Source organism: Megalops cyprinoides, chromosome 22 (assembly GCF_013368585.1).
Source record: "Megalops cyprinoides isolate fMegCyp1 chromosome 22, fMegCyp1.pri, whole genome shotgun sequence".
In the NCBI taxonomy this organism is placed as follows: domain Eukaryota; kingdom Metazoa; phylum Chordata; class Actinopteri; order Elopiformes; family Megalopidae; genus Megalops; species Megalops cyprinoides.
Window position 1 is genome coordinate 7,978,897 of NC_050604.1, and position 27,538 is coordinate 8,006,434.

General features: G+C 42.8%; 1 protein-coding gene across 4 annotated transcripts in view; it reads left to right on the plus strand.

The window, feature by feature from the left end:
• LOC118769595 (collagen alpha-1(XXV) chain-like) overlaps window positions 1-27,538 on the plus strand; it is a 151,615-nt gene that overhangs the window by 79,074 nt on the left and 45,003 nt on the right. For 3 of the 4 annotated variants that reach the window (XM_036516777.1, XM_036516778.1, XM_036516780.1), the window contains exons 5-10: window positions 9,468-9,494; window positions 11,310-11,336; window positions 16,745-16,804; window positions 19,074-19,190; window positions 20,661-20,696; window positions 26,829-26,855. In XM_036516777.1, coding sequence (XP_036372670.1) covers window positions 9,468-9,494; window positions 11,310-11,336; window positions 16,745-16,804; window positions 19,074-19,190; window positions 20,661-20,696; window positions 26,829-26,855 — 294 coding nt within the window. The remainder of the gene's footprint in view (window positions 1-9,467; window positions 9,495-11,309; window positions 11,337-16,744; window positions 16,805-19,073; window positions 19,191-20,660; window positions 20,697-26,828; window positions 26,856-27,538) is intronic. The other variant, XM_036516779.1, reaches the window with a different exon arrangement.

Genomic DNA, 27,538 nt, shown 5'->3' on the forward strand with positions numbered 1-27,538 from the left:
CAGAACAAAATGCCCTCCCTTGCATATTAGATGTGCTTCCCTGGCACAGGATGCAGTAATGGAATAATTTGAGCACTGAGTGATGCATTATGGCAGGCCTGCCTCTCGCATCACGGCCATCTGTCCCTGTATTATTGACGACCATTCTACTCATCATCTATTTACCACTTGATTTTGTCACGAGCGCTCAGGTTTTGCTCCTGACGCGAATGAAAATAAGCAATTATTCACAAACAACTTTGCAGAGAAATCGCAGGGTTTCTTCATTAGTTCTCTGCCATGAAAAGCTGAGTGATTTCCTTTCCGTTTCTGCTCGATAGCCTATTTGTCATAACTTGCAGCTTATCCAGCAGCACCACCATCGCTGTCATACAGTATTTGAGAGCTTATAGCTGAGGAATATGTTCTCCATTTACATCTTTTCAAGTATAAACAAGTTGGTGAAGCATCCAGTCTTCAATTCTTACTTAGACAGATTAAAAACCTGGACTGAGTAGCAGTAAACAAATGATAAAAATCAATTCAGGAAAGATACAGTAGCATTAAAATCCATATGAGAAATTGCTTATAGTAATGCTGAATTTAATTCTCTCACAGCCCCTCCGTACACAATAGAGGTAATGATGGTGGATCACCTGAATGGCCTGTAGGTTGCTAAGTTATTTCCCCTATGATGTCATAATACCTTTTGAACAGGCAATAATGGTCATCATTGAATTTTCTGAGGATGAAGGTTAATTATTGTGGCCAGCTGATGATGATGTTATTTGCACATCTGGGCACACAAAAATGCCAAAATTTGTACATTTTATTTCCTGTGTTTCAAACATGAAGAGCAGGTCAAGCAATAGGTGGAGACAGAGGTGGAAAGTGAAGGAGAACAGAACAATACATTTAAGTGCATTTGAGAGGATTTTTGTATAGTTTCTTTCATTTATGCAGTAGTGAGAAAAAGAAAGGAAAGAAAAGAGAAACAGAACATTTGTTTTAGGATACTTCCATTGTATCTAGGTATGCAGGCTTTACCTGTCACTGCCTGTAAATCAGTGGTATATTCCTGAGAGTCTGGGCTGCTCTAAGCCAAGAAGGAACACAGAAGTACATTTCTGGCAGGTCTTTTTTAGCCCTGCAGGCAGACCCTTTGAAGCCAGGACTTTGAGTTCTTGGCCAAAGTCGTAATCTTTTTGTGCATTTAAGATTGTCAAGACATTAAAACTGATACATTGCTAAATATGCTGTAACATAAGCCTAGCAGTCCCATTCAATGCTACTTGATCAGAGGTTGTCATTTCATTGTCTTGTTTAAATATGAAGAGGTTACCCCGAGCGGTAATGATTTGTATCAGCAGTCCGTTGTCTGTGCTGAATGATGCTAATTCTGAGGCCACTGGTGCTTGGTTACGGAGGACTGACCGGTCTGATATATGGATGGAGGATTTTCCATCTCTCCATTCCCAGTTAAAAGGGGAAAGGAATGGCTGGGTTTCCACCGCAGGATTGTGGAAGTGTGTGTGCTAAAGCCCGGGATTACCTGGCACAGGAAGTCTCACGAAAAGTGTAGGGGAACTCTGGATGGCCAGCATCCATTCCCCACCTCACACACACACACACACACACACACACACGTAAACACATTTACACACAGACAGATGCATGCTCATGCACTCTGCTCCCATGCAGCTATAACAAGACCCTTGCTTTTGGTGCAGCTCTTTTTTTCCCCAAGCAGACTCCCTCTAGTGGTCAATTTGTGACACTAGTGTTACCCCCGCAGGCGAGGACAGCTTCAGGAATGGCTCTGTGCAGCTGTGCTCCAGTGTCCCTGATTTGTCATTGTGATTGGAAGCAGCAGGAGGAGACACACTGCTTGCAGGCCTCCACTGGGAGAATACAGTAATGTCTATAACAGTCTACAGCAATGGTTGTCTACAGTAATGGTAGGCTGTACTAATTGTAGTCTATAGTAAAAGTTACATGGTAGTAAAGGTATGGCTTAATCTTATCTAAATCATGGATGGAGCTTAAATGCATCATTAATCACTGGCTTTTATGAGGCCATAAAAAGCCCTTGTGCTCTACAGGAAAGTACCACGATTGGTGGAATCATTGACTGGCAGAGAACCAATGACAGCACCACCCAGCCTCGCTATCCCAGGACAAGTAAATAGTCATGTCTCTTCCTTAAGGTGGCACCTGCGTTTGCTATTTCCAGGGAATGGTGTGTTGTATTGAAAGGACAAACTGAGATAAATGAAACATTTATTCTGTACACTGCAGGGTTTGCAGATCCATCGTTTCCTTATTGCTTGGTCAGATATGGAAAGAGGGAAACGTATTGATCGGAGTCAAATACAATAGACCTTTTGTCTCATTTTCCAAAAACATACTGGCTTGTTACTGTTCCCACTATTCTAAGTGTCACAGCAAATGGCACCATTCTGTTTGCAGCAGACAAGCAAATTCAGCAAATCTTTAAACCAAAATTACAGTGAAAGAACAACAATGTAACAATGCTGTTGTTTTTTATGTGGAGATTCAATGTCTTTGAGTGGGCTTTGCACACAATGGGCTTTTTTAATTACTGGGAGGTACGGAGTCACTAGGAGACTAGGAATCCGTAACCGTCTGCCTCTCCTTTAGTGTAGCCTGAACAGCGACCTACCAGGACTTACGACTCGCCCGACTAGCAGGGTCGCCGTGGAAATGATGAAGTCCAGGTCCCCTAACTCAATTGTGGTTTGTGCCTTGGAAAGGCCGGGTGGATTTTTACCTCAGCTTCGCGTCAGATGAGTCAAAGTTCATCAGACACCGGATAGAAACCCACCACAGTGGCAGCCCGGGACTACGCAGCGACACAGCTAATTACCTCAGCCAGCCTGAACGTTTCATTATGCACTGGCGACAATAGTCAGTCCTGCTTTTTTTCTTTTTTTTAAACACAGTCCTGGCGGAGCAGTTTTACGCAATAATAGCTGTGATGCACTGGATATAGGAAACAGATTCTGTCTCCAGGTCAGATTCCCGCTGCGGGTTTCTATCCCTGCTTAACACCTGCAATTAAAGATTAATCAACAAACATCAGCTACTCGCAACAGCCCAGTCCCACCCAGATCGCTCTGACTACTCCCATGCCTCTTCATGACATTTTTCCCACATCCACTGCCCCCCTTCACCCTCCTCTGAATGATGATAGATCCCCTCGCTAATACCCGCACAGCCTCTGATCGAGAGATGGATCGTTACACCTTAGTGCTCCATGTTCCACGTGCAACGTGTGTCTCCAGATGAACTCGATAATGGGCTTCAGAATCACTCCATCAATCTTGTCAAGCAATGTCAGGGCTAAAGACGTCATTCTGGTTTCTGCCACCGCTAAGTGTTGCGCATTGATGGCTTCCAGTCACTCTGCAGGTTTATCTATTCACGCTAAGTGTTTCCATAAGCCCGCCAAGGCCGAGGCTGAGAAACTGTTACCTAAGAGTGTGTTTTCCTGAGAGGCAGGCCATGGAGAAACTGGGTTTTGTAGTCTTGTGTTTTGTAAATAATGCAGGTGTTGGCTTTGCAGTAATTAAAGGTCTTAATTTGCCCCTCGGTGGTGCTGATATAGCCCTCCTTGGCTGGAGTCTTCACAGTTCGGTCATAAATGACTCGTCATTGTTGCCAGTGCATCATATTGACAGGCAATCTGGGAAATGTGGATTTCACAGCCTGGGACAGAAGCCCTTTAAACCTAGAGCCGCTAGAACCAGATCTAGAACCAGAACCTGATCAAGGACCCAAACCTGAAACGAAAAGCTACAGAACCGACTCTTCTGCTGTGTGACTGATGGCTAATTCAGATTACCCCAACTCCAACAGTGTTTCACAGCAGTGACCACCCCCTGCTGCAATAGCAGTGTATAAGCTAATTGGCATCAAACATACTTGACAAACATCTGCTATCGATTGGCATCTACTTTGCATTGTCAATCGCTTAAGCGTGTCTGGCACATGATCTCTGGGTCCCATTTCATTCTGTCACCACATGCCTCTTGTTCCTAACACTTTTCACTTACTCGGTCTCTCATCTCCATTTAATTGCCTCTTTGTCGTTCCATCTACCTCTGTTCTCCAAGGTCTCATAACTGTTTGGGGGGTTGTTTGTTTTAGAGGCAATGATGGCAAGCGTTTAAAATGGCCATAAAGCCGCAATCCTTACGGCGATATAGAAAATAGCGGCTAAAACGACCAGTTTCACGAGGCTGATCACATTCGTCAGCTGTTGATCCAGATGGCTGGTAAACATGGTGCGGACACACATTGATCACCAGGGCCTGGAACTGCAACCCACATCATGCAGCCCACCAGAAAGGAAACCGATGTGGCTGGCTTCAAACCAAGAAACAGGTAATTGGAGAATCCCTGTTTCAAACTCAGGTGGCGGCCCCGTGAAGCACAGTTTGATCGGGGGTTTATTGTTTCGTGACTGGAATGATCACAGCATTCAAGCTCACGTGCCGAGAAACGCTGATGCAACATTGCCGGCGGCAACCACAGAAATCACTCCGGCACTGCGGTCCAGATGTCGACGGAGCACCCGCCGCCAGGCCCTGGCCATGCGCATCCATTCCATTTCGCGAAATTTGACAAGGGGGAGGAGGGAGGGCGGTGTACAACTTTATGTCCGCACTTCCCCCTAAGGAAAACACCAGTTTCAATGTTTTCTCTTTTTTTCTGGAAGAATCAGATGTTTTTCGGTTTGTGAATTCGTTCGGCTGAATTAATTTGAACAGGAGATGACAACAGCAGGCCCCAACAATCCCGACAAGCGCTTGCCGATGATTGCAGGGCTGGGCGAGGGGAAACCGCCGCTGCTGCCGATGCTAATGAGAATAAAAGATAGAGTCCCTTCCTGCATATCGAGGAAATGGCCAACAAATAGGATTCAATCTGCTTTCTCCTGGTTGAGGGGTAACATTTTCATCGAAGAAAAATTTAAGAGAGAGCCAAGCTTTCAGTAAAGGCATTCATTTGACGGAAATTTGCATTCCGTTGGCCTAAATGTGAGTTTGTTTTGTGTTCGGTGGTAAGATGTGACAGAAACTTTTACTGAAGAGTCGCCCCGTTTTTTGGAGTTACCGTCACTCCTTTATTACCAGATCAGGATTTAATTAACAGCTCAATCAAACCCAATTAACTGAAAAGGCTCAGCTGGAAACAAAAGCCAGCATACATGGTCTTCCCCTAGGACCAGGCCAGAGAAACACTGATTTAATTAATTAAATGATTATATTGAAGGCAATGGGATTATCTTAGACAAATGATTTAACTGTGTATTGAAAATTCAAGTCAAGATGAAAGCAGAGTTTAGACAAGTTCAAGAACCTGGCCTGGATGACAGTAACAATGTGGAAATGTAGAACCCATACTATCTCCATAATATTTACCTCTCAAGTTTAAAAATGAAAACTGAGCTCTAATTATTGAGTTTCTACAGTTTGTGCATTTCTAATTACCTCGCAAAGTTCTCTGTAAAGTGCTGGGTTATCAATACTTGACTTTCAGCGGTACCTCAAAGGCCCAACTTGGCATTTTTTCATTTGCAGTCTATTAATAGTTTTCCATTATCATTTTCAAGTGAGTAATATTTCAAAGGAGCTCGATCACAAATGCTAGCGTCAAAGGCTAAGTTGTGTTTGACTGTGATTTTTGGTTAATCATTATATTTGAGTCCCGAGTAGTTTCATCAAGGTATGCAATGCTTGGCCTGCTGGCCTGCCAGAAACAATAGGTGTGCTTTCCATCTCACTGTGACCTTTTATGGATATCACTCACATTAAACTTTATATCAATTATTCCATTTTACCTTTTTTTATCAATTAAAGTTTTTTATTTTCCTTTTAATATTGGTTCATTATTTAGTCAAACTCAAAGGATCATGGGAATGTAGGGTGAACTTAAGGTACTTTGCTGAACAAATAACATGGGAAAAATTCACGTGTGGCAGAAGGCAATTTTTTCCTCCTCTATGACTGCCGTAATTCACATACCCAAAATGCAAGACTACTGTCACAGTGTTGTCGTCACCATTATCAGCATTACATGACATACAGGACATGTACAATCTGAACAAGTCCTTACTTACAGCCTGCTTAATCTCTTTTTCTTATCAACAGTGCAAATATGAACTGATCATTAAGTCATCTGGATAATATATTCTGAACAACTACACCCACTGTAACAGTGAATCCACATGCTGTAACAATCTGTGGATCTGTGCAGCATTGATTAAAAATATAATAATGCATGCCCTGAGTGATAAACAGTGAGGACAATGAAGCTGCTTGAATCCATAGTGTATCTCTCCAGGAAGACCTAGCTCTCAGCTCCAGGCAAACATCAGCCATTCTGCAGAGCCAGGTTTGGAACAGATTTGGAATTATTGACTTCACCTAATGCCGTGCAATTTTTTGTCATTAACAAACAATCACAATTTTAAAATTGTTTGGACATACAATTATCGTTCTGAGCACTTTTTTGGCAGATAAGGCTCTAGACGGTGCTATTAGTGTAAACACAATCAAATTTGACTGTTGGAAATGAGAGGACCGCATCAATTCGCTCCCCATTTTCATGGTGCAGATTTACTAAAACCGTCTGGCAGGCCCCACATTTGATTGACAGCAGGTTCGCTTGGAAAAACGGCGGTTTTGCCAAGGCAACTGTCAGTCTCCGGGTTTGACTCTGTACGCCTTACGCCGGGACAGACTCTCAGAGAGAACTGATGAGGAGAACTCACAGTATGGAAGATGGTGTGTTGGAACTGGTGTTTGGGCAACATCTCCTGCCTGGTGCAGCAGGATTCATTTAGAGAATAAGAATTGTGAAAGGCCGTATAAGCCAGCCATGCGTTCACATGTGTTTGCATTCAAGAACTTTCCACTGCTGTTGCATTCCCATGCAAGTGTAGAAATAAAAACCCGCAGTGCATATGTTTTTCAGCGCTTACTATGCCGGTATAACGATCCAGAAAATAACTGCCACGGTTTATATATGCAGTTTATCTTCTCATAGATGGATAAATGTACATATGCACTGGTTATTCAATTTGCAGTTAATTTGCCAAAATGTACCACAAGACCATCTAAATTTAATGATGTTTAAAGTCGGTATAACGTATTGAAGCTGGGAAGCTGTTTTCATACTCGCGGCTGGAGCCCAGAAGCTGTTAAGTAATGCTTGCAGCAGGGTCCTCAGTTAACAGAAATGTATACCCCAGTCTCACACGCCAGCTTAAGCCATAGTTCTTAGGGGCTGTAGGCTGCAGAGCTGTGATCGGTAGTGCTCCCTGCCTCGCTCCAGGAATTCGTACTCCTGTGTAACAGCTTGGCTGTACTGCTTCCACTTTGACTAAGGCACTTTTTCTTGAGCAACCAATTCGGCCACAGCGCTACAACCTAAATGCAGACAGATACCCATTTCTAGCAAAACTGTAGAAGGCTTTTCCCTTTTGAATCCATTCCATGAGTAATGCCTCTGATCCACACATGGGCTGGCCTTCCTCTTCACTTCACCATTATATTTAAACAGTTTTGTTACCACACTGTTGTCTGCATGTGTATGCCCTCTTGCCAATTCTGTTGTAAAAGCAAGATTATGTTGAGCCTGAAGAAATGTTTAACAGGGTTGTTATGTGTAATATATGGGACCTTGTGAAAACAACAGTGAAAATGGTAGGATATAAAAGTGGTTAATTTAAAATGGATAGTTAAAAACAATGGTTAGGATGTAAATATGCTATTTTGTATACCACATATCTAAATCATGCCAAAGGCTAGGCATCTGTAGCTTTTGAGGCCCCAGTTGTTTGAGGGGGTCATTGGCACGGAGTCATCATCATCTACACATCACACCCTCTTCCAATGTCTCAGCCAATCACAGCTCACAGTTCACACCTGTAGCTGATCAACACACCCAGTTGTGTTGAATGTGGTAAACAATATTTTCTCTGTTTTTTCTTGCTCGCTTGCATACTCACATGCTTTCATGCATAACTTTGGTTTGGTGCATTTATGATACTATACCAATCATTACATACAATAGGTTTCATTTTCCTAGGTTTCTGGCCAAACCTGATAAGGCCACAACTGCTTACTGAATGAACTCAGGTATCTCACATTTGGCACATTTTTCAAGAAATGAAATTCAAGAAATTATGTGTAACCTGCTTGTTGTAGCTTTTTGTCCCTGGCCATTCTTACTGTGGTGCTTAATTCAGTTTTCTAAACCTAATTATTGCTTAAATTGTAGCCTTATTCATTAATTCATTCATCAAATATTTAGCAAACCTTGTCTCTAGATGTACTCTTGATAACTAACTGAAAGTCACTAGTCATTCTGTTTAAAAGCGTAAAGGTTTGCTTGGTTGACACTGTGTTCTGCCACAGTGTGTGTATATGCTCATCTCAAGCCTTTTCGAGGTACTTATTCAACTAGCTTTTCTGCTGCTGTGGGTCGGTATAACCAGATTGCCTTCTTCTGCAATAAACCAAGGAGGATTTTGGCTCTGGGTTTCCTCCAGTCTGTCACCGGAGCGTCTCTGTGACCACCTGAAGTCTGTCTCGCTTCAAGTGACCGAATCCTTCCCCCTTTCAAACCGTGTTCCATTAGAACAAATCTGTCTGACCTTAACTGTGTCACAAGACTGTCATATTTCACTAAGCATATTGGCTGCATCCTGTGTCTACAGATACACCCTGAACCGAGACATTTAGGTGAGTCTATTCAGGAGACCTAATTCACTAACTGAGTAACATTGGAATTTAAATAGGTAATTACATTTCCTCTTGATTTGACCAAACGTTCCTTTATAGAACAGTATTTTTAGTCATGACTGATTTAGTCCTGCGATGAGTTGCAGATTTTACATTTGTGATTCATGCACTGAGATATTGCTGCATTTTGTACTCAGGCCCAAAAAGATGTCCCTTTTCTCGCCTACATTCTAGGCCAATAGTTGAAAATATGTCCCTGTAATAGTTTCAGTAGGGAATTATTAATGTTCTACATCATTCTTTGTAAGTCATAAAGCTAAAGTGTTAATAATTAATGCATAATTACTCAGTACCATTACATCAATTGTAGCTTTGTAATGTATACACAAGTACTACTACTACAGAAGAATGACAAAACAGCCACATAAAGCATTCATTGCATGTCTGTATGTGTCTGACAGCCCATACAAGAGTGCATATGATAAATCTGAAATTTGGCAATCAGTGTGAAAGATATGCTCTGTGAAGCATGTATTTACGGATGTTGAATACCAATAACCCATGACTGGTATTTTACTCTCATGTTGTGCTTATGAATATGTTATGTATGCATTGGGAAGAGGCAGTTGCTGTGAAGCATTCTCCGTCAGTGATCCCTCACTAATTGTCATTCTGTGTACCTGTGTGTCTGATTTTTTTTTTTATCCCCCAAAGGGTCCACCAGGTCCTAAAGGAGACAAGGTACAGTAAACAAACAGTGCTGTTATTTGAAAGTTCATTCTCATTCCATCAACCCCAAAAGTTTTGCTCCCAATTAAGATTGCTCTTTAAAAAAGTACCTTGGGTGACGTTCCGCAGTTGCTGCTTGAGCACAAAGTCACGTCCCCTCCCAAGTCTTGTTACACAATATCTAAATCCCCGCGCTGTCTGCAGTGCCACAGGTGCGCCGCACTAACACTGCTGCATTCGCGTATTCCCATGCCTCGCTGAGCAGACTTTCATTAAAGAAATAAAGGAAATGAAATTGGAGGGGGAAAAAAAAGAACCACCTTCTTTATAGGTTTGCCGAGACTGCGTACCTGTCCTCTCCGATACGCTCCACCTGGAGAGATTAAAGGCGCACAAACATCATTTTCCACGCCATCTGTGCGAACATGGTTGTGCACACTCCACCGTACGTACGCGGCACGGAACAGAGGTCGGCCATTCAAGGTCGCCGTCAAGGATGGGATGCCGCGCAAGCAGGCTGCGTACAGTTTCAGCATGGAAGGAACATTTTGTGAGAATGATTGTGTCCCCCGGTAGAATAAATTGAAATGATTTTTTTTTCCTTTCTCTGATTAGACTTATTCATTCTGGGATTTTTAATCCCTCACACGCGGCTTCGTTTGTGCTTCTGTGATTATCGGGCGGCCCTCTCACGACCTTCGTAATCAAACACTGCCACCTTTCTGAAGCCTTTTGTGCTTTTTCAGGAGTCTAAGCACAAACAGCAGTAACGCTGGAACTTTATGCAGCTCGGAAGGATTTTGAAAAAAAGGCATTTAAAGGTGGTTTTCTCAGTCAATGCAATTAATTTCAGTTTATTTTTCCATTTTTAATCTTACTAGTCTTGCCAGTCAACATTTGCTTGTGATGAACACAAACCAATGCTTACAGAAGACAAAAAAACCACCCACTTTGGGTGTGGTAATCAAGTTGCACCATCATTGCTCAATATCTGAGACAATGAAAGGGGTGAGTTTGTGTGAATATATAGTAGTAGCAGTCATGGTTCGGAAGTAACCAAAATCCACAAGTGGACCGTTTTGTGGTTCTATCTTGTTGTGGCATTCCTTTATAGCAGTACCATGCACATGCTGTTGTAGTCTGCACATTACATCAGCGGATTTCCTGCACACATGGTCAAGTTGAGCAAACAGAGCAAGATAATTGGTCAATTATCTTTAATTTATTGGCTTAGAATGAAACAAGACACTCTCTTGAGCATAGGTTGGCAAGCCCATTATCTCTATGCATCTCAGTGCCCTAATCAAACACCTTGATGACTTTTGGTAAGTGAGTTTGGGAGTGAGGAGATGTCTGAACCCCATCGTCATTGTGATGAGGCGTCTTTGTAACATCCCACGTGAATCACCTGACCCTCTCACCGGACTTTTGACAGTGCCCTCCCTACTCTTGCCGCTGGGCTGGAATCGGATAAGAACACGGTTTCCTTCGATTTCCCTTACGATCCAACAAATCCCCCATGCAGGCAGGTTCAGGTCCTCAGTTTCACCCCCGAGGGTGGCCAATAAAACGGTCCAATCGTGTGGCGAATGCACTGCCGGAGAGCTGTCTGTCCTGGATGCTCTCTCCCCCAGCACAACCCCCTCCCCTTCCACCCCCCACCCTCCGCCTCAGTCTGTGTTATTATAAGGGATTTTACTTTCGACCGCAGAGGGAATTTTTTCGGAGGCTGATGGTATCGTTTGCCCCCGATACGTATGGTTTCAGTTAGGCCTCCACGGTCTGTTTTTTTCCAACGTTCATAATCCATTTTCTTGCTTCTTGCAGGGGGATCCAGGCGACCAGGGACCGCGGGTACGTGGTCCGCTCCGAGCTGTCACTCTGCTTCTCAGCCCATGTGGCTCTCTGGCATGCCGCACTCCTGGAGTTTCCTGGCGGAATGCGCGCTTTAAAATGCACGGGATTCCAGAAATGGCACTTGTTTTGTCATGCAAGACAATACAAGCTTAAAAATACATTATAGAGACCCTGTCACTGCAGCAAGTAACATCGCTACGAGTAGCTCTCGAAAAAAAAAAGTTTAGGGTCAGACTAACACTCAGGTCATCAGTAGTCAGCAACTGTGTTGTTGTGTTTTTCAGGCAAAAATCTCATATTGTGGGTACCATATTGTTATTAATTTGCATACCAGTCAATTTTGTTGATTTTCTGATGTAGAGTACAGTAGTGTGGTAACCAGTGATCATAAGCAGTGTTGTACAGTACAGGGCTATGGTTATTGTACCGCTATGAGCACAGTCAGGAAATAATAGTGTTTGTACATTTCAACAGAAGATTGGTAGTGCTTTGTGCTTTCTCTAATAACATCTAGTTTATTTGCAGTGTCACAATGAATACCCTAAACATGAAGAAAAGATTGCACTAGAAGAATTCTCTTTTCAAAACTTTCAAATCCCACAATTTGTAATGCCCTTGACATTGCCACGAAACTTCTCCTTCTTTAAACTTTGATTCTTCATATGTTAAATATACAATTTTAACTTGCATGTCCTGCACCTGCACTTTTCTAAAGAGTGTGTGGACCAACAGAAAAAAACAATGAGCAAATATACCCTAAGATTAAGCTGTATCACACCTACATAGTCAAGTCCCATCATGTTCTGTTAAGGCTGGGTAGTACATTTCTTCATTAAAGATGTAGTGTGTGTCAGGAGGAGAAATCAGCTTCCAGCTGGTGTTAAAGCTGAGTTTTTTGGTCTTTGAGAAGCAAGTCGACATACTTGCCCTGAATCTCACTGCCCTTATTCTAGCTCCCCTTCCAATGTGGCCAGAATACAGAAACAGGCAGGGTGACCCCAAACCGTTCTGTCGAGACCTGGCAACACGACACCGAAACACTGCAAAATGGGAAAAAATACTCTCCGGCTCTCCATGAATGGGTTCTCCAGATTGGCTAATTTGATTACGGGGAGGGCCGGCTGTGATCAGATAGGATTGATCGTTTGGTACGATTGTTTACCCCAGGAAATGAAATCTTCCACCGTGATGCAAAACCGTTTATCTTCCTGCCAAAATGTGAAAGAGGAAACTGCAGCTGCCTCCTGTTCATTGCACCAAATTGATAAATAGGTTTTCACTGTACCTGGTTGCCCAGCACAGCCGAGGCTCAGCGCTGGTTTAATTAGCTTATTATTATTATAACTGCTCCCAGTCAAGGGAGCGCTGGGCACCTTTGAGACATTGGCTGAAATATGCCCTCCACCAAATCAGATTATCCTCTGGCAGTCTTAATGACTTTAAAATTATATTGAATTTAATTAGTGGGATTGTGTAAAACTGAGGAAAGTTTTGAAGGATTTGATCAAAGGATGATGCTTAAGTTGGAGAAATGATGCTCACTCTCAGCTGGGTAGCTTTCAGAGACAAAAGCTGAAGGCTGTTTGATCCATTAGATGTGAAGCCTTGGAGGACTTTCACCTTCCATTTTTTGCTGTAAAACCGATAGCATAAAGGCTACACATACAGGTTACAGAATCAATTCCCTCAATTAATTCTGCAGAAATTCGTTCACTGCAATTATCTCACAATTCAGCTAAATTAAAAAAAAACTGAAACAAAAGTACATAAAATGTATTAATCCAGAGACTGTGGAATTTGTAAAATGGTGCAGTTGCTGGACTTGCAATTTGGGCAAGTAGAGCAGGTATAGAGCAGGTATCATCGAAGGGTTCAAAGTTTCCTCAGATCCCCCACAATCCTCACTTCATTGGAGTCAAAGGACACTGTGGGAACCAACCTTGTGAATCTGCAGGGTGGTAATCTTGGCCCCAACTGCTTTGTGGCAGGGGTCACTGCCCTGGACCAGCCAGTGGCTGAAGGGGTCAAAGGTCATGAAAACACCTATTAAAACAAGTTCTGTTTAAACAAACAGGAGGGTAACCATGGTGCTGCTGCTCATTCTCTGAAGGAGGGATCAGGGAATAAAGCCACCTCTGCACTAAAGCCAACAGCTGGTTTTGGGGTGTAGTGATTATGTGGTTTAAGCTGTTTTAAACCCTGTACCCCTAAAGTTTAACGGGTCTTTATTAATGGGGGCAATGAATGTGGATGAATTGAGCAGTCTGTTTTGCATTCTGCCCTAGTGATGCATGTCATGAATTCAGATTCTTGACAGTTGAGGGACTTTCAAATAAAGTCCTAATTGCACCAGACGCCCCTCATAAAACTTTAACGACCTTATTACATTTTCATGGAGACAAAGCATGAGATTATCTTCATGAATTTTGCATTTTGAAAACCGCTTTGCCCCATGTAGATGAGAGAACTTAGTTATGATAACTATGAAGGGATCATTCTGTTAAATTGAATTTGTAATTCATCCTCCCAGTGGAATTGTGTGTGCTCAGATGAAGCTGAAAAGCCAAGATGGAACAATTTTAATGAATATAGTATTGTATTTTTAATGACTTGTTTCCATCTGCCTATTACAGACAGGCAATCAATTCCACCACTTTCTGTGGTATGGGGGATATCGTTGACTTGTTTTTGATTCGTACCCTACTGCACTTCCTGTTTTCATATGATGGACAATGTACGGCCAGACACTGACCAACATGCACCACAAATTTGAATGAAATTTTGTCTCACTATGCGAACACTTAAAAGCCCAGCCTGAGCCACAGCAGCTATTCTGGTTCAGAGGCAAGACTGTAGGAGGTACAGTATCAAAGGCTTTCTGGGAAATAGCTGAAGGTAGAGAAGTCCGTTCTCCCTTAGCTAGGAGATATGGCTACATCTGTGTAGCAGATTCGTTTATTTGGAGAAACCTACCTACAATGTATTCGTGCAGCCAGTCATGAGAACAAGGACACAACAGTTTTGTCCCGCTTGGGACGGAAATCCATAACTTACTGCTTAATAGCCCAGCTACCTTGCCATTACTCCGCACTGCCTGACGAGCATGTGGTGAGTTTCGATGCACTTAGCAGCACAAGAACCCCGACCAAGCAGGTGGTGATCTGTGAGGGATCATTTTAACAGCTGGCCTCTTGTAAAAAAGAAGGTGTGGGGAAATTATATTTAGAGCAGTCTGTGAACAGATCTTTCAAACCAGTTATAAAACATGAGGAGAGAAACTGAGAAATCCCGTGAACGGGTCCGATGAGCACTGTTGCAAAGGCGCGATGGGAAGTGGAATGGTGTTGACAGCGGGATTGGGTGACGTGACATATTAACTTAGCTTTAAAGTGACCACCCCCCTATTTATTCTCATGTTGCAGTCCCAAATGGCAGATGAGTGGTCTTACCTTTTCAGCCCTTGTAACTTCTAATATTTGTTTTGTCTCACGCAGAAGAAACACATTCCACTGTGCGTTTCCATCTCCAAGTCTCCACCTCTTCCTTAATGAGGCATGTCTTTTGAGTTATCACAGCACAGAGAGGGGGAAGGAGATAGACCTCTGTTTATTGAGAGGCGTTTTTCAGTCTTTTCTTTTTCCATCCTGCCATTTATCTGTTAGGAAAACGCGCAGCGGGATGGGGGGAAATTACTGTATCTCCAAGGCCTGACATTTGGATTATGCAGTGTATAATGAATCCCATATGCTCCGATCATGTATACATTCCACATGGCCCTTTTTATGCTCAAATCAATAAGCCATTTATTTATTTTGATTCATAAAATTATCAATCAAGGTACCGCGTGCAGCTTGCCTTTCAGCTGTCTTGACATTTACATGCTGGATCAGTGACAATTTTCATTTTCTTTCTAGTTACAGTTTCATAAACAAATCCAGTAATTATGTGGAAATGAGAAATTTGATCTTATAGGTTAAAAGTCTGAGAGGTTAATGTTCTGCCTGTATAGTCAAGAAAGAATTTGCAGTGAAGCTCGTCGACCAAAGAAATGCAAAATTGGAATACTTTTATAGTAACCAGCGTACTACTGAAAAGAGCACATCTCACTAGCCACAAGTCAATAGAAGTTCCTGTCCCAGTTGAAAGGTGGCAGCCAGCTGAATTATAGTTATTCCATCCAACTTGCTTGCGCTACATATACATACATATACATGGTGGCCTATACTGCTGTTGTTAAGCAAAACAGTTCACTAGCTTCCTTGTTTATTATTTTAAAAATAGATTACCCCTGCAACTGACTGATGTTGGAAATAAAACAAGTCAATTACTCCCATGTTAATAATGAATACTTAATACTGTTTACTCTGTACTCTGCCAGTCTGTCTTAGTCTGTTTGCTGAACAGTCAGGATGTGAGTACAGTGAGTCAAACAGTGATGGATCCATAGTGTATCATGGTTACAAAGGACATAGCATGGCAGCTAATGGTGTAGAGCATACAGTTAAGTTTGTAGCGACTAAGGGAGTTGCTTGGCACCTAAGACTGTAGCATGGCAGCTAAGAATTTAGTATGACAACTGAAGGCATAGCATGGCATGTGTAGCCAGGCAGCTAAGGGAATAGCATGGTAGCTAAGTGCCGAGGCTGCCACTGCTAGTCCTGCCCTATTTCAGATGAAACCTTTCAGAAAGGAATGGAAGGAAGCAAAACTCAAATATTCACCAATTCAGTGTGGAGTGAATTGCATTCAGTAGGTTGAAAGCACAAACCAGTCCATATGTTGCATGGTAATCTGACTTTGGTGATGTAATCACCCGTATTAAAGAGGAGAGAGCTTCCAGCCAGAACATTTGCAGCTCTGATGCATTTACAACACTGTGGCATGTTGTATCCGTATTTTTCAATATTAAGATGCATACTACTTGATATAGTAATTCCTTGCTGCTGGCATTGACAATAGAGATTTGGCATGCCGTAAAGAAAATCTGAAAGCACATTGCCCCAGGGTAGTTTGAATTCATAGACATAAAATTTTAAAAGAGCGTACCCAAAAAATGGGTTTCCTCATAAGGCGTTTCAGGGCTCAGATGAGATTTTGGGCGTGATTAACTGAGAGTTTTGAAGTGCCTTCTAAACGAGAATAACAAACTAATTGCTTGTAGCAGTTTGCAGTTGGACTTGAATTAGAACCATTTGACAAGTGAAAAGATTGTGATGAGTGCCAGGTGTTCTGATTGTGTGTCATGGGTCTCAGCATTGTGATCAAGCCAGATGTTATTTATTATCCTTTGTAAAAATCCAATGGGAAAAGTATGTTGTTTTTTGTTTTGTCATACCGCACCCTTGTTTGGTCTGTGTTTTGTCCTTGTCTCCCTTTTGGTATCACCCTTTGCTGTGTGTCCCCAGGGACAACCTGGCCCCCCTGCGTTGGCAGCTTTGCACAGCAATCAAATCCTGACTGTAAAGGTTTGTCGGCGTGGCCTAGCAGCCAGGCCAGCCCTCAGACAGCACACCCTGAAACAGCAATGACCTAGCAGCCTGGCATTTCACTGCTCACAGATAATAATCAGTTAGGAACTTTATGAACTTGGCGGATGCTCTGATCCAGGATGACTTAAATCGGTTACATTCTTATATGTTGTCCATTTGTGCAGCTGAATATTTTACCAGACTGAGTTAGATGAAGCATCTTGCCCAAGAATACAGCAGCAGTGCCTCCCTCACGTTACAAGCCAAGCTCCTTGCCACCACCTCTCCTGGCAATGTCGATAGTCATTGTTCTGTGATGACCAATCCGTCGGGTCCAGTCGATGTGAGTCGTCAGCACCATGACAAATACGTTTCTTGCTTTCTCTTTCCACTCGAGATGCCAGGGAGTTACAGAAGTACCAGGCATCAGAAGGCAGAGGTCGCTTTTAAAAGCAGTCATGTGGAGATAGCTCAAAGACTAATTGCATTTTTGAGCCGGAGCATGGTGCAGCTACTGCCCGTCAGTGTTATATTAATGGAAAGAACATCAGCAGGAAAGTTAATGATAATCCGCTGTGGCATAATGCTTTTCTAAAAACGGTTTGGTGGAAATTTTTTTCAAGAGCCTTTTTCATTTCAAGTGTTATTAAATGCAAAAAGCCCATTTGGTACCCTAGAAATGGCTGTAATTGCACAGGCCAGTTAACAGCATTCATTTTCAATGAATAATACATTGGCCTTTCATCTCACAGGCAGCAGCTCCAAGATTGGTCAAGTGTCCCTAAGTTTTTACCAGGCAGAAAGAGGTCAACACAAATAATAATGTCAGTTTCAGTCGCACATTCTCTTTGCTTGTCTTGGTTTTGGACTGTGCTGCTCCTGGGGTCTGACTTGGCGCTAAGCATTCATTGTGTTAATAATAGCGCTTTCATTGCAGAGAAATTCACCCTTTTCCTTGGGTTTGCCCTCCATAATGTCTGAATATTGTTGAGGGGGTTAAAAGAGACTGGGGCTCCAACTGAACTGTGTACCCTAAATTTGTCCCTGTCATGGAAAAAGTGTGTGGTTCTCCTAGCAAAGAAGGCGCTCATCACGTTTTCCTTTGCTCTCCTAATCTATTCTCTTGCCTTCATCTCTTCTTTTGGGACCTCCGCTGGCTATCTCCTCCTCTCCGAACTCCCGACTCTCACCTCTGACCTTCGACCTCTGACCTCACACACCTGCTCAGATGGTCTTCCCTAAGATCAATCACGGCTTTCTTTCCGCTGATCAGCAGCTCATTAATCGCCGGCTAATTAAGGTAGCGCTTGTCCTCAGTGGGCCTTCTTTCAGCTGCCCTCCTTAACCCCTTCCTCTCCCATGTCTGTCTGCTCGATCTGAAGAGATGTGAAGTATGGTCATATCACTGGATTCAGTTCACTTATGGGGCTGTGAAACAATTTGAAAAAACACCTGACTGTAGTTTCTAATCATTTGTTTCGAACACATTGGATTATGTGAACCTGGTCTGAAAGATCAGGGTTGGATGGGTAGAATTCATGCCCCCCTCTGTGACCTGAATATTTTGTTATCTCTCTCCCTCAGTACCTCCTCAGTATATTTACACCATTAATGGCACTTGCAGGCAACTCAGTTCAAAAACTAGCTATTATAAATATTCAGTGATAGATTGTGAGTAACACATCAGAAAATGTGTGTGTGAATTGGAACATAATACACAAGCAATAATAGAATATACATGTAGTGTTAATAAAATGTGTCTCTGTGCTTCAATGAATTTGAAAATTGGTTGTTTATGTAAGACCATTCATTTGTAACACTTACTAATATGTTTGTCTTTTAATTGATGATAAAGCTGCATCACTACAGGAAAATCAATGAGAATGAAATGAGTCAGGGTAATTGATAGTAATACCACCCAGGAATTCCATCCAAGAGGAATTTTTACTCAGTGGAAAGCTGAAAGTATTTAACCAATCATTCTTTCAAAAAAAAAAAAAAAAATGTTACCATGAGCCATATTGATGGCACCTCTGAGGGATGGCACCAAAGTCTCAGACCTCTGTGTTCTCTTTGTCCTCTGAGGAAGTACCCCTCCATCCCTTCTCATTCCCTCTATCCCCCCTTAATAATCATAGTGCAGTCATACAACTAGTACTTTCTCTGTACACTTGTTGCTTCCATTCTATACATGAATGACTTATATTCTAAGAATCTGTCCATCATCTTCTGACACTTTTTTTTTTTACCTCTTCCTGTTATACAGGGAGATCAGGGCCAGGCTGGCCCCCCAGGGCCTCCCGGTCCCCCAGGTCCACCGGGACCAAGGGGCCCCCCTGGCGACACGGGCAAAGATGGCCCCAGAGGATTGCCTGGGTTGGCGGTAAGACACGAGTGGCTGTTTTGTCTTTGTCTTCTCTGTCACTCTCCTTGTATGTACTCACCCACACACAGTTATGCATGTGTACACGTGTCAGCAGAAGTCTCTGAAGGTTCAGAAAGTAAAATTGTCCAGTGAAAACAATCTGAACAATGGCGGAGTTGTGATGGATTGTCCTCCTATTTTGAAAAATGGTATTTCTCAGAATCCATTTCTTGGCATGCAGTTTTTTTTTTTTTTTGCTTTGACTTTCCACAAAATTTTACTTATTTCTTGTGAGCAAGACTACCAATGGTTCAACTTACTGCAATTCATTTTAAGAACCATTCCATTTTAAACTTGAAAAGACTCCCAACTACCTACTGTCATAAAGTCTTGAAATAAAATAGTACCCAAATAGATCTCCAGTCTGTCTGGGAAGGCTCAATTTGAGAGTGTTGAAATATTAAGTGTTGGGTATGCCTCTATGTCTGTGTTCTGCCTCCAGTTGCTGTACATCAACATTGTGTTGAAGTGCAGTATTTGCATATTTTGAAACAAAGCAAAACCTTTCCAAAAGACTTTTCCATCTCTTCTTGATTAGTGCATACTTCACTTAACACTTGCTTAGAGCAAGTGCCATTGTGAAACACCAGGCAGTGAAAGTCCAAGGCAGTGTGTATATAATATAACCAGGGGCATGTCATGACAGAACATGCCCATTCATCCCGTAGCCTGGTTTGACTCATAACATAAACCTCCAAAAGTGAATAAATTAGGCTGTCATGCCTATTTTGAAGAAAAAAAATGTAATAGCATTTTAATTAAAACCGGATCTCTCTCGATCCAAATAAAACTTTAAAAAGAGACGAAAACCACTAATCGTCTTGCCGGACTATTTAGCGCTAATGGCTTATGGAAAGTGGTATTTCTGGGAGCTCGTGAAAACTGTTTAACAAAGGAAACCGAAAATAACATGTCAGAACATTCAACACTCTGGAATAGGTTGGCGTTATTGGTCGGGCTCATTGCTTTGTAGGCCTTTGAAAACTATGAAATGTTCACTGACACCTCACAGTAAAAACAACAACAAAAAAAAAAGAAATCTGAGGTTATGGGAAAGTAGTACTTGTCACCAAGTGCATTCTTCCATTGCCACGTTGTTGTGGGCCCATGATTAGGACACTGTGCTTTCAGAGGTTCAGTATTGAGTGTAGTGTGTGAAGGATTATTATGGAAGAAATATTGTGAGCCATACCATAGAATTATGGTTGTCCACCATACATAAGCATATGTTATAATATGTTATCAAAAAATTGTTTTTTAACTGCATGCACTTGATTGAACTCTGCAACAGGCCAGAAAAATGAGCCTTCAGCCTTTGAAAGGAAGTTTAGAGCCATTCAAATGGACACTGTGCCATACTGCGCAAACTGGACATGAATAATGGAATTTTAAATCACGTGACACTTTGTGTCAACTGTTCTTTTTCAGGGAGACCCAGGGCTGCCAGGGGAGATAGGACCAATGGTAAGCTGTTTATTATTCATCATTTCTGGGATAAACTGTCCAGAACAACCAGTTTTGGAAAGATTCCAGCAGCAGTTATTATATGAATGGCAGAGTGAAATGCAAAATTCATCTTGAGAATATTGTGATCAGTCCGGTTTTTGTGGATGGATTTGTGCATTTCTATGAAGGCGGTCAAAGGGTTTATTCAAGGTGAAGCTTGAAATTTAATGAAAATGAGATGTGAGTTCTAACAATAACTAAGTTAATTTGCTTAGGCCAAACTACATTAGGTTTTGAGTGAGTCATTTGTTAGTTTCTTGATATTTATCTCAGGATATGCACAAATATAAACAAAGTATGGAAATCACAGAAAATCATAGTATAACGATCACAGTAGCTATAATAAGATTCAGAGCATTATTTGTTTAAATGTTTGGCAAGACCTGATATAAGAATAAGAATAAGAATAAGAATAAGAATAAGAAATACTTTATTAATCCCGAAGGAAATTTGAGATGGATGTTGGTTCATTTATGAAGTTGTTTTTAAAGATAGTTGGATAGTTGGACGTTGTTGTGCTAAGTAAACATGAATAAAACCTCACTCTCAAGAGGAAACAACTTTAAAAATCTGTGACAAGCTGTGTCTCCGAGAAATTTTTGTAAGTACTGATTTCCTGTTTAGTCATTTAGCTACAACTGGAAATACATCCATCTTGGTCTTGGAAATAAATTAATCTTATTTTAATAGAAGCACAACCAGCCGCACAATAATCACTCATTTTAAAGCCAGTAATTTACAGTAAGTACTTCACAGCAGTGTTTTGGCTGCCACTGGAGGAAGCAACCCTAGAAACAGACTCACCGACTGACTCGCACTCTGAATTAGTGGCTTCCTCAGGCTGAACCAGTAGGACCTTTTTCTGCCAGAAAAGGGTAGATAGGCCAGATGTTGAACAGTGCATTTTCATTCTCAGTTCTAGTTTTTCTACCAGCAGTTCCATATTCACTGACTGGCTGTCGAGGAAGCTGCCATTTTCGTTTAGCGTAGCCATGCTCACATTAAACATGAAATCATTACCATTACTTAAAATTGGGACCATGTGGAAAGTCATCACCCTCATTCACTGTGATTCAACGTGCAATAGATCCTTATTTCATGAGTCGCTGGGAAAAAAAAGTCTGTGTTTTCACACATGAAAAGCATCAAAGGGGACTAGCTGTTCCAATTACAGTAACTACGCTGGGATGCTGACTTTTGGTGTCTAGCAAATAGGGTGTTTAATGATCGTTTGCTCAAAAAATACACAGAATGCCACGCTCCACCACATCAAGAGTGAGAGAACAGAGACAGAATTTTTAGGCGCTCTGAATTACGAGATGTTTCCCAAATTTAGGAGGTGGTGCCGGGTGGGGGTGGGGGTTGGGGGGTGGGGGTGATGGGGGTGTGATCTCTTTCTCAAATTCACCATTAGTTATGGGGCCAGAAAGGAGGCATTTGGGCAGCTTGAGTCATTAGGCCTTGCTGCAATGGTTGAGATGTATTCACTTGTGCCCAGACCAAGGTAGCAACTTTCCCCCCAATCCTATACTGCTTTCATCACAGAAAAATCATAGCCATAATACTTTATGTCATAGGGCATTTCCTACATCCTGACAGTTTTTGGATTGTTACTCTTGATGAGCCACTTAGTGGCCACTGTGTTCAAATCCATGCACTCCCTGATCGTTATGCAAGTATGTATGAAGCATCCATAATGACATTATGAACATATCAGGTCTAGTTGTATTGTATTTTTTGATGCAAAGAATGATGCAGGAACAGATGATTTTAGAAGATACTGTAAAGGGATTCATGGGGTAGCAACTACTCTGCCAGGCTCCTGTCCAGTTAAGAATGCTTTTCATTTTATATCAAATTCAGTATCTTAATACATAGATGGGTGACCTCCAGGGGAAACCAAGCTGCTGCTGAAAAAAGGTGTGAGTGGGCCAGCAGGGGGCAGACTCCCCTTTGTCCCATGTATCTCCAACATCCCAGCACAGGGATGATGACCCTGTGCTGTAGGAGACACTACAATTTGGATAAGGCATTGAGCCAAGGTCCTGACTCACTGTGGTCATTTAAGATCTCATGGCACCTAAAGAAACGGTAGGGGGGTTAACCCTGCAAATTTACAGTGACTTCACATAATCACATCACTGTAAATGATAAACAAGCTCTCGGCTGACCTTCCAGGTTGAATAAATAAATACATAAATAACTATTAAGCACCCATAGAGAACCTCAGTTAGCATAGCCTTTTTGGTGACCCCCAGTGCCCCTCATGCGATTATAGCTGTGGTCTTTCAGAGAGCATGGAGCTGAGAAGATCCGACACCTCATCAAAAAGCCCAGCTACCTGCTGAATTTCACTTCGTGTAGCAATCTGAAAATTGCCATAAACCCTTTAAATTGCAGAGAAGGTAACAGCCTGGCAGGAGATCACTGTAACACTATTAGAGCTATTTTCAGGGATCTGTGGCACAGCTGTAGATGCTCCTGTCGAAGGAAAGGAAGCAAATTCCACGGCATTCCAGGCAATCCAGGCCATGTGGGGCTGGTTAGAGTAAAAGCTCCCACTGCTCTGTTGAGCAAGAGTGTGACAGAAGGAAACAATATCACTCGGCTGAAGAGGAACTCCAGTGGGCATAACAGGGTGTGTTACAGCCACACAGACGGGTTAGAATCGTCAGCAATAGCAACAGCGAAGCAAATTTCTCTCTGAGAGCTAAATGTGGGACGCCGGCTGGATTCCCCACCGCTAATTACTAAAGGAGAAGCCACCGCCATCAGAATTTCACAGTTATCTCCCTCTGTCAATGTGCCAAGCATCCTGCCTCCCTCGGACCACCAGCTACTTAACTCGTCCACTAATGGGACGCATGCCTTCATGCTAGCGTAGAAGTTTAGAGTAATGAGTGCTCTGTTTTCAATGCATTTTAGATGCACCAAACTCAGACTGGAGATGCTACACTGTGGCTTGGATGTCAACATGTTTTTACAACGTGATGGCTTAGATGGCTGATCTCCTCCCTGAGTCGCACTGACAGGGCTAAAAATCAACGGTGAGCAAGTTTGGCCTTATCCTAAAACCCGTGCGCCATTGCCTGTTTTGAACTGAGTGGACCGTTTTCGTTGGACCTTAAAAACATGGTGATCCAATTTTGATGAGCAAACTAAGAGCAGGCAGCTGATATCTTCTCACATATCATTCCGAACAAATCTGAAAGCGACAAAGATTTTGCCTTATCCACAGGGCTCTGGGCTTCCACAGCTGCTGCCTCCTTTTTTTTGGGGGGGGGGGGGGGGGGCACATGGCCCTCTGCTGCCATTTAAGGGCCTTGAGCCCTGCCTGTGAAGGCCAAAAAGAGTTTTTCATCCTTATAATCACAAACAAAAGCCTTTTGGTGCTAGAGGGGAAAGCCTGGTTCTTGAGATAAAATTGTCCAAAAATTTAAGCTCGGAGGCAGAGCCGAAAGGCATCATCCATTAACTTCTGCCTAAGGAAAACGAAATAGTTTGCATGAAGAAGCAATCTTTAGCCCTGAACAATTTTTTTTAAACTCTGGACTTATAGTGTAACCACAAGTGAAAGAAGAGTGAGCTTTTCAGGATATTGCTCTGGGGTGTGTTGTCAAAGACAGCTATGCAGGTGATTTGGAGTCTGGTGTTTCAAGATAGGAAGTAGGTGATTTGGAGTCTGGTGACCAATCAGAAGATAAGAGATAGAGTGCCTGTTAGGGCATATGTTCTGGAGTTAGTTGGCTGTGAGAAACTCAAACCTCTCTCTCTCTCATCCCTGCCAGCGTGAGATAAATATAAAATCCATTACAGGAGGAAACAGGAAATCAATCTGTCCATCTATTTTCAGTAATGGCATTATCCTGTAGAGGGCAGTGACTGCTGGAGCCAGACCTGGCAAGCACAGGGTTGGTCTGCACCCTGCTGATGCCAGTGCATCAGCACACACACACACAGAGGCACACACACAGGCACAGGCATACAGACACACACACACACACACACACACACACTCATACAGACACGCTCACAGATAGAGACACACACACACAGCCACACAGGTGCAGGCATACAGACACACACATATGAACAGGCACACACACACAGGCACTCACACAGACACAGACGTACACACAGACACACAGACACACTCACAGATACAGACACACACACACACAGAGCCACACAGGCGCAGGCATACAGATTCGCACACACACACACACACAGAGCCACACAGATAAACGCACCTTGGGCACATTCAGGCATACAAACAGGCACACTCACAAACACACATACACACACAGACATACTCAAAGACATTAGATCCCAACGCACAGCACTGTTCAGACTGCAGCCGACCGACGCTTTGGGAGTACATTGGAATAAATGGCGTGAGCACGGATCAATCAAAGGGCCCGAGCTGTTTCAGCTTTCCACCGCACATGCACTTAACGACTGTCTGGCACAGCGCCCCAAAACACCCCCCCTGCCCAACCCCGGATCCCTCATGTAGTGCCAAATGGCATCATCCAGTTCCTGAACTGACTGCTGAGATACCCCCCCCCCGCAGGCAACTCCTCCCCGCTCCTGTTGGTTGCCCATAGGAACACAGCGAGCGAGTGTGGAAGCCGCGGCGTCCCGCCATGGCGTTTGGTCCTGAAGCCCACACGCATTAATTGGATTTGTCAACAGATCTGTCATCTCAGCCAGAGGCAGAGCTGCGTGGCGCTTTGTGGCAGAATTTTTCCCTTGTCACTCAGGCGCTGAAGCGTAGGGTCTGTTTTTTTTTTTCTTCTTCTTCTTCTTCTTCTCAAGACCAGACCCGCAAGGCGCCGAGCCCGGGTCTGATGGCCTCTCCAGCTGGGGCCTCTGAACGTGGCTTCCTGGATCAGCGTGGCTTTGCCACAGCCACTGGCCAGGGTTCGGAGGGCCTGGACACCACCGCTGGAAACGGGGAACCGTTTGCATGCTCTTACAGCTGACTGCCAAATTAAAGGCACACCGGCGGGAATCTTAATACACCCAGTATTAAAACAAGCCTATTTGCCTGCGTAAGCATTTAGAAAAGCAAAGTACAAGGATGTTTGGACAGTTGTTGGATGTTTTTGGCGTCTGTTTCATTGAGTGTTTGCTGACAGCTGACTCTGGCACTCGGGAGTGGTTTTGACTGTTGTGTAGGCACAGTAGCATTGTATTGGTCAGGGACGTGGTTAGGCACGGGCAGAGAGGTGATTTAACGGCACGTGTCAAACCTGGTGAAAAAACCAAGAAAGAGAAGCAAAGGAACTGTTTTACCCTGCTTATCAAGATGACAAACCTTTGTGCTGTGGCATTCACTGTATGGGATATTCATAGTTTATTAAACTGGTGAGACTTTACAGCTAAACATGGCCTGCCAATGGCTACAGTGTGCCTCAGCTCATGAAAGACCAGAAACCACCTGAACATTTATGGAAATCTCAATAATAAATTGTTTTATTTCTGCGAGTTTGCCAAAGTGCAGTTTTTATCAAGTGAATGTAGTGATGTGCAGGCACTGTGTAAATGGACCCCTATTAAGCCGAAGTCCTTTCTGATTGGTCAACAAGACTACAGTTCTCATGAGCCAATCTGCTAATCTCTTGTAAAATGGAAATTGTAAAGTCGTTTTACTGCACAACATAACCGTGGCATTATTTCCCATATTCAAACCTGATGACACAATGTAATAGATACTAATACATTTCTATATCACCATCCATCCATACATCTCACAGCATGTTACCCAGCCAGAGAACAATATCATAAAAGGCAATCACCATGCTAAAATAAAAAAAAAAAAAAAAACAGACTCAGATTTCAGCTCAAGCAAATGGAAAGTGTAGCAAATTCTGATTGTTGAGTCATCATTTTACCCAGCAGGCTCCTTCAGTTGCATTTGACTTCTTTTTTTATAAAATACAAAGGGCTGATTATATTCCTGTCCTCATCCAAACAGCCTGCTGGTCCTGCCCTGAATGCATGAGGCCCAGCTGAGCTGGAAGTGGCCAGTTCCACATAACCAATAAATGTTATAAATGTCACCTTTTCTTTTTGTGTTTCTTACAGGGACCAGAGGGCCCCGAAGGACCCAAGGTATTCTTCACTTGCCTCTGATTCCAAACTGAATCCGAATCTTCATTTGAATCTGAATCATTTTTTGAAATTCGATGATGTGCAATACATATATTGTAACGGCTGAATAAAAAACATTACTGAAGTCAGTCAAAGCAGTGCAAATATTTATAAGGTAGACTGCAACGTTTTGGCAATGTTCCTGTTGTTAACATGTTCCTATAACATTACAACCACATTGTGAAAACAGTACTTCCACAGTAGTTGGTGTCACCTCATTCTGATTCATCCATACTCAAGAGCACAGGAGGGTGCACCTTGTTCATTTCATTAGCACCTTGTTTCCTCCCACATATTAAGGACAGGGTTTGCTTTGCTTCACAAAATGAATAGGTTAGCACGTGTTCTCTGCCTGTGGGCTATTTTCACTGGGTTTAAAAAATAGAGTTGTGCTCCATTTTAGTCGACACCCATTACAGATTACCTACCTTTCTTGTGTAGAAATCCAGTCAATGCTCATAGAGCAACCCACAGACCATATCTGGTGTTCCGGTTCACAATGTGAAAGCCAGGTTGCACTGAGAGATAGATAATCAAAAGTAAATCATGGGCTCATCGGGACCCACTGAATCTCTAACCCCCTCCACAGCTGCACAGTTACTGTATCCTCTCGTGACTCAAACTCTGATTCAACCCTTAATGGT